Source organism: Phoca vitulina, unplaced genomic scaffold (assembly GCF_004348235.1).
Source record: "Phoca vitulina isolate PV1807 unplaced genomic scaffold, GSC_HSeal_1.0 scaffold115, whole genome shotgun sequence".
In the NCBI taxonomy this organism is placed as follows: Eukaryota; Metazoa; Chordata; class Mammalia; order Carnivora; family Phocidae; genus Phoca; species Phoca vitulina.
In genome coordinates this window covers 457,647-464,964 of record NW_022589818.1, presented here as the reverse complement: position 1 = coordinate 464,964, position 7,318 = coordinate 457,647, and the positions used below count along the sequence as shown (strand labels likewise).

The following is a 7,318-nucleotide window of genomic DNA, read 5'->3' as shown; positions in this document are numbered from 1 at the left end:
GGGGGGGGTGGGACTCCAGCGCTCAGCCGCTCAGCCCCGTCCTGAGCCCCGGGGGTCCTGAGCCCCGGGCGGGGGAGCCGTAGGGAAGTGCAGTGGTGAGTGCGGGTCAGACTAGCATCCAGCAGGGAAGAGGGCTCGGGGAGCGCCCACGGCCTCCGTCACTGCCGCAGGAGTTTCTTGTTGAGGAGGAAGATGAGAAGGTTGACGTTGACCCTGGCCTTGTTGAAGAGTTTCATGACAGCTACACCTTCGTACTGGAGCTGTAGGAGGTCCTGTGGAGAGGGCAGGGGTGGGCAGGGGTGAGGGCTCGTGGCAGCGGCCCTGCCAGGCTCCGGAACGCTCTCATGCGGGAGCCTCCTGGCCCACCCAGCAGCGCTGGCCACCGAGACCCCACTTCACAGAGGAGGGCACCAAGGACGACAAAGCACGGTGACTTAACCAAATGCAAACTCAAGCACGGGGGCTTGAAATATGTTTTATCGTTCAAAAGGCCAAAGAGCAGAACAAAAAAATTTGGGTTTAAAATCACTGCTTCCAGGGGCACCTGGGTGGTTCAGTCGTTGAGCGTCTGCCTTCAGCTCAGGTCACGATCTTGGGGTCCAGGGATCGAGTCCCGCATCGGGCTCCCTGCTCTGCGGGGAGTCTGATTCTCCCCCTCCCTCTGCCCCCCCCACTCATGCATGTGTGAACATGCGCACTCTCTCTCTCAAAGAAAATCTTAAAAAAAAAAAATCACTGCTTCCCTGAACTCTGGCCTCTGATGGGCCAGCTTCTTCCCCATCGGCCTCAAAGCCTGTACGATTAGGGTAACGCTGTGGGGCCATGCGCGGGGTGCATGGGGGAGCGTGCATGGTCACGGGCACGGGCTGGGGCTCCCAGTGCTCGTCCCGCTCTGACATCACTAGCCCGAGCCCCGACCTGCTGCTGCGAGGGGCTGGGGACAGAGGGGCTTGGGCTGCAAGACCCTCAGCCTTCTGTTCAGGAACAAGGTACTGACTGGGAGGCGAGTGGAGCTGGTGTCCTCTGAGGCCTAGGGAAAGGACGCGGGCCTACTGTGCTCGGGCCAGCACCCAAGCCCAGCAGGTGGCTGGCGGGCCCACGGGAGGCCCCTCACCTGGTAGTGAAGCTGAAACCGCTCCATGTCCACACCCAGGAACTTGGCGTTTACTTCGAACTTTCCTGCCTCGTCTCCAGGGGTGATGTCAAAGATCACGTTTCTGAAGCTGTGAGGGTCAGGATTCGAAATGGGGACTCGGGTGCCTCTTTCCAGGGCCCCAGCCTTGCTCCTCCACCCACTGAGGCGCGGCCAGACAGCGCTGTGTGTCCCTGAGCCCAGACTTCCCCTGGGTTCCCACGGGCACGGCGGCCTGTCTTCCCTGATCCCTACGCTGGACCCACCATCTACCCGCCCTTCTCAGCTGTCCGCTCCTCCAGGAAGTGTCCCCAGCGCCCCCTGCCACGGGCCATCTCGGACTGTGCTGGCCCGTGCCCCGGCCTTAGCTTTCTGCCTGGACGTGTCCCGTCTCCCTCCCCACCGCCCCCGTCCCCACAGCCCCTCCCCCCTCCCCACGCTGGGACACGGCTGGACGTACTGAGAGGTGGGAAGGTCCTCAATCTCCACCAGGACACCCTTCTCCAGGAGCTGGGCGGCGGTGTAACGGAGCGACGGCTGCTTCTTCCCTTTCCCAGAGCTCCTGATTCAAAAAGGCCGCAGAGGATTCACCTTAGCAAGTCTTCAACTCCAAAGACGCTGGTCCTCTGTGTGTCCGCAGGAAGCGGGCATCAGGATCAGAGCCCGAGGACCCTCCCTGGTGGAGGACAAGGGGCTGCGCTCGAGCCCGAGGCTCGAAGGCCACGCTCAGACAGGGACCATGCGGTCCTGGGACAGGGTCCCTTTCAAAGCTGGTGGAATGGGGCAAAGGCCCCATGGGCGGGGGTGACAGGTCCCAGGTAGCCTTGGGAGTGCAGGCAGCACCTACGAGGAGCGGGGGGCCAGGTGGTCCAGGCAGGCCCGGAGGTACTGGCCGTAGTAGTCGCCCTGCTCCTCGTAGAAGGCCGTCTTGGCGTCCAGGCCCTGCAGCGTGGCCTGCAGCTTCCCCAGCTCTGCCTTCCGCCGCTGCCGATGCCGGCGCTGGTTGCGGATGTCCTGGGGTCGGGGGACCAAGGCAGGGTGAGTTGGCCCCTCTGACAGCAGAGCCTCAGGGCCTGAGCAAGCCCAGGGCACTCCCCGGGAGCGGCTTCAGGAAAGGCAGGAAGAGGCCAATTTCACAGCTGCTTCTCCTAGGAGGAGGGCAAGCTCAAGGACTCCATCCCAAACCCTCGAGGGACCTCCTCGTGGCCTGGCCGGCGCTGAGCAGTAACTGTTTCGAGCCTCCTTGCTTTTTAGTAAAGGAGAGTTGCAAGAAGAGTCCCCTCCCTGAGACCTTCCCTTCAGAAAGGACCCTGCTGTGTAGGTCTGCTGGCTTCCCTGGCTGGCGACAGGTTTGGGTGGACACCTGCCAGAGGGAGGCCTGCCTTTCAGGCACCTGCCCACCCACCCCAGCCCTGCCCCGCCGACACACCCGCATGCGCCTGCGGTGCACCCCTGCCCGGCCCCGCCCACACCTGTCCCGCGCACCCACGCCCCGCCCCGCCCCCACCGCCCCGCCCCCCAAAGCCCCGCCCCCGCCCCACGCCCTTGCGCTTGTCCCCGGACCCCAGCCCCGGGCCGCTACCTTGGCCAGTCCGTCCACCAGCCCCTGGTAGCCGTCGCGGGCACTGACCAGCCCCAGGCCCTCCAGCCGGCGCAGGTTCCGCAGGACACGCCGTCGCTTGTCCGCCAGCGGCAGGAGGGCGTGCGCGGTCAGCGAGCGGTGCCGGCGCAGGGCCTCCGGGGTCTGGCTCTCGCAGGCCCGGCGCTGGCACGTCAGCCGCTTGTGGGCCGCTTCCTGGGGGACAGAGGAGCTGGAGGGAGCCAGCCGGCGCTGCCTTTCCGCCCCCCGGGGCAGCCCCCCAGCTCCCGGGGGTGGGGCCGGGCGGAGCGGGTGGCTCGGGAAGAGCAGCGGAGGGCGGCATCAGGGACACAGACGGGCCTGCGGTCAGCGCAGGGGGACCCCAACGCGGCTCCGGGACATTCATTCGGGGGTGTTCCTCGCCTGTGTTTGTCCTGTTTGGGACAAGCTTCTACCTGCCCGCCGGCCTCGCCTTTTCCCTGGGAAGCCCGTCGCTTAGACCTCCACCCACTCACTACCTTCTCCCGCCTCCAGGCCTCCCGGCGCCCCCCCCCCCGCCCGGCGCCAGCCCTCCGGCGCCGTCCAGGACAGCTGCCCAGACCGCCGCCCGCAGCGCCCAGCGCGGCCGCCCGGGGCAGGTGTCCCTGCGGAGCTCGCTCTAGCTGCAGGGGGAGCCCAGCGTCGTTCCGGGGAGCACAGCTGTCGGCTTGCGGCGGGCTGCGGGCGGGTCCGGGGGAAGGAATGGGCGGGGCTGGTAGGCTGGGGGGTGCACACACAGTGCTTGCGGGCGACCTGGCCGCTCACCTGCTCTCTGGTCGCGGGGAAGGACAGCATCTCCTCGAGGGAGTCCCCAGGCTGGAACTGCATGACGTCGGCTAGCATCTGCTTGGTGCTGCAGGAGGCCGGGAGGGGCAGGGAGGGGGCTGGACGTGGGGCTGGCCGGGAACTGAGAGCGAGCGGACCCTGGCCACGTCATGGCTGCCAGGGGCGCTCGGGACGTCAGGAGACGTCACGGTGGGCTGAGGGGTCTCAGTGTGCACGCACCGTCCTGCCTCACCCCTGCCCTCTGCTGAGAGGGCCCTCCCACAGACTGTCACCGCGAGTCCTGGGGCTGAAGGACGCGCTCCCTTGTCTGGGAGACCTTCCCCAGCTCTGATGTCCCTTCTGCTGACGGCCACCTTCCCCCCGGGGGCTCTGGCTGTGTGTTCTCGCCTGGCCCCACCCTGCCAGGAGGCCTTCGGTGGTAAGACAAAGCTGACCAGCTGGCTCCCTGGTTTACTGGGTGGATGGGTGCGGGGAGGGGGCTGCCGTGCTGCTGCGGGACTGAGGTGGCTACTTGGCTCCTCTTGTGCCCGGATGGCCAGCCAGCCCTGCTGGGCGCCCCCCTCACGCTCACAGAACTGGGGACGGGAAGCTCCAGGCCCCTCTCCTGACCATGACTTCCGGCAGGCCACTTCGCCCCCGTGTCTCTGGACCGTACAGCAGGGAAACCATCCCCAACGTCACAGTTGTCCCTCAGGTCAAACAGTAACACGTGAAAAAGCATTTGGTAGACAGCGCGACAGCATGCCAACATCAGGAGCTACCACATCCCAAGTCTCCCCCGGCCTTCAGCCGAAGCCCAGAGCCAAGGCCGAGGGGACACAGAGGCCCGGCGAGGGCAGCGCCACTGAGGCCTCGGGGAGAAGTGCCCGAGGGACGGCAGCCCAGGAAGACGATGGAGGGGCCGAGGCGGCCTCACCCACCTCAGAAGCAGGCTCCGGGCACTGGGGTCGCCCGCGTCCGTCTCTAGCCCTTCGAACTTGTTGGTGAGCGTCAGGGACACCTCCAGCTTGCTCAGGTCCGGGCTCCCATCTGCGGCCACGCCCTCCCCTGAGGTGGGGTGACGGATGAGACCAGCGTGCGTGGACGCGCCCGGACGGCCATGCTAGCCGCCTGCCCCGTGCACCTCCGGCCCGGGAGAGGCGTGTCCACACTGTCCAAGGCGGCACCCTGGCCCTCGGCCCTCAGCCCTCAGCACCGATGGGAGGGCTGTCGCCCAGAGCTCAGCCTCCGACCAACACCTTCAGACCAGGGGCCTGGAGTTCCCGGCTCCCAACCTGTCACCACCCCCACCCTGACCTTCCACCCCTGGACCGTTCCTCTCATTCCACAGCTCCTGCCAGAAACCCTTAGAGACTCAAAATAGACCCGCATCCATCCACGTCTCTCTCATGTGATTTGATCGGCCATTTCCATGACGGCACTGGGTCCCCCTACTGTCTGTCCCCTTTCTTCCTAGCAGCCCACGTCCACGTGTCCATCTTAGGACTGGGGAAGAGAGGAGGGGCACGCGCCGACAGGCTCCCTGGCACGCATCCCCGACTTAACAAGAACTCCAGGCCGGGCGTGCTCACCCGCCTGCCCTCCTCCCTGCAGGCCCCCCAGCCAGCCCCCCGGCCCAGCACGGCACGCACCGATGAGGTCAGGGACGGTGGGCAGCTCCCCGAGGTCCTCCAGGAGCTCGTGCAGCGGGTCGCAGTGGTCGGGGGCGACCCAGTCCTGGTGCTCTAGCAGCAGCTGCAGGTTAGAGCAGCGCAGCAGATGCAGGCCCGAGTGGGGCGTTCCTCCGAGGGCCGGTCCCCCCAGCGACCCCCGGCTGCACCCCTCACCCTGTGCGTGTTGACCAGCTCCCCGACGGTGATGTACACTACGGGCTTGGCCACAGCCACCATGTCCGAGTACTCGTCCATCGCAAAGCGCTCTTCTGGCTCCGGGACCTGGCAGGCTCGGCACACGAACCTCCTATCTCCAGAGGAAGGGTATGGGAGGGGTGGGGCAGGCAGCACCCCCCATGCTCTGTTCCCCCCCGCAGTGCCCAAGAGGCCCCCCCACCCCCCTAGGGTCCTCTCCAGCCCACTGGGCAGTCCTTCCAACAATCCACTCTCTGGCTCGCTAACTACACGCTTCACCTCCATGCGACGCTCCTTCAAGAACTGCAGAGAGGCAGGTGGGGCACGACAGAAGGCAGGAGGAGGAGGAGAAGGGACAGACCTGAACTTGAGGTGCGTCTCCTCCAGGTAGTCGTTCAAGGCCTGCAGGTGTCGGCTCTCCTCGGAGAAGGCCTTGCCCGCCGCAGCATGCTGCAGGACTTGAGCCACAGCCCCAAGCGCATGCCGCTGGGAGGTGGCCAGGGCGCCGCCCGCGGCCATGGCCACGATGTCGAAGGCGTCGGGGGCCACGACGGCGGGGTTCAGGAAGCGGTAGTACAGGAGGTTGCCGACCACCTGAGGGCAGAGGAAACCATCCCAGGAGCGCCCTGGGGTCTGCCTTGGCGCCCCTGCCCCACTCCCCAGCTCCCGTGGCTGGGAGGGACCACGTGGGCCAACCCTGTCATGTTCCACAAAACACCCACTCAAGGTCACACCGCAAAACGTGAGCAGGAGCCGGGACCGGAACCCAGACCTCCTGACAAGTCCAGGGCTGCCCGCCCTGTTCGCTCACGGCCCAGCTGCCTTTGCATCTGCCAGCAGAAGGCCTGCTGCTGAGCCGGGGCGGAGAAGGCCATCCCGCTGGGATTTTTACAGCACAGGGTTTTCTATCCTTTTGTCTCAGTCCAGGGGTTCACAGGCACCAGGAGGACAAAGGAGAGCTCTGGAATCTGGGGAGGACAGACGGCACTTGCCTTGTAGACCTCGTTTTCCGAGGCATCAGGGAACCTCTCTGCCAGAGTGGTCTTCAGGACCTTGGCCACATACCGCATCCCGTACCTGGGGACAACGTGTGCGTGCGCTGTGGTCCCGCCATCCCGCCAGAGCTCAGCGCCCACAAGTGCTGCCTCCTTACTTGCCCGGGCCTGGCGCACTGGCCCCCCACTATCCACAGCCAGTACCCGGGGCTGGTGTGCAGCCTGCGGCCTGGCCTGAGGGCCTTGGCTTTGCCTCTCTCCAGTGTCTCCTGGGGACACCCCAGAGCCCCGGATTCGGCCTGCCTTCCCCCACAGTGGCACCTTCAGCGTGTCCCCTGGGCATGTGACACAGCCAGAACCATGTCTCAGGACGGCCTGGGAGCCTCCGAGGAGGCCAGCCTTGTCTCATCACACAGCACCCGGGAGGGGCAGGGAGGGTCTGCAGGCAGGACATGAGGACAAGCAGGGACCGGAGTAGGAGCTCCAGTCCTGCCTCCACCGCGAACCAGATGGCGGCTTACAAGACTCACTTCCCCTGCAGGTTTGCTCCCTGCTCTGGAAAACCGAGGCCAGCGTTCTTACTCTCTTTCTAGCTCTGGGTTTTTGTGAGAATCTAGTGAAATGATGTTTGTAGAAGTAGCGTATAATGGTACAGTGATATCCAGACGTGCTAGACTTTATTATCACGATTCCTATTATGGATGTGCCACCGACAAATTCAATCTCCTTCCACCTCCCAGGGTTCAGCTCCCAGGGGCCTGGCTGGGGCGGGGCGGATGCACGTACGGGATCTGCTCCACAGAGGACATGATGGCCACAAGGAACTTGTCAGTCATGGCGAGGAGGCTGCGGAGGGAGATGTCCAATCGTCTCTGGACCTCGGGGTGGCTCAAGGCCTGCTCTGGGGTGACATCGTAGGGGAGGTGGCTGTGGGCAGAGA

The 7,318-nt window shown here is 65.6% G+C and overlaps 1 protein-coding gene across 1 annotated transcript in view; it reads right to left on the bottom strand.

Annotated features, from left to right (window-relative positions):
• Positions 1 to 102: 102 nt before the first annotated feature.
• IQGAP3 (IQ motif containing GTPase activating protein 3) overlaps positions 103 to 7,318 on the bottom strand; it is a 34,203-nt gene continuing 26,987 nt past the window's right edge. Inside the window, exons 27-38 of the mRNA XM_032398332.1 lie at positions 7,165 to 7,305; positions 6,376 to 6,460; positions 5,745 to 5,977; positions 5,363 to 5,495; positions 5,168 to 5,270; positions 4,457 to 4,583; positions 3,516 to 3,603; positions 2,715 to 2,927; positions 1,980 to 2,146; positions 1,593 to 1,694; positions 1,115 to 1,223; positions 103 to 272 (exon numbers count right to left, since the gene is read on the bottom strand). Coding sequence (XP_032254223.1) covers positions 159 to 272; positions 1,115 to 1,223; positions 1,593 to 1,694; positions 1,980 to 2,146; positions 2,715 to 2,927; positions 3,516 to 3,603; positions 4,457 to 4,583; positions 5,168 to 5,270; positions 5,363 to 5,495; positions 5,745 to 5,977; positions 6,376 to 6,460; positions 7,165 to 7,305 — 1,615 coding nt within the window. The 3' untranslated portion in view covers positions 103 to 158. The remainder of the gene's footprint in view (positions 273 to 1,114; positions 1,224 to 1,592; positions 1,695 to 1,979; positions 2,147 to 2,714; positions 2,928 to 3,515; positions 3,604 to 4,456; positions 4,584 to 5,167; positions 5,271 to 5,362; positions 5,496 to 5,744; positions 5,978 to 6,375; positions 6,461 to 7,164; positions 7,306 to 7,318) is intronic.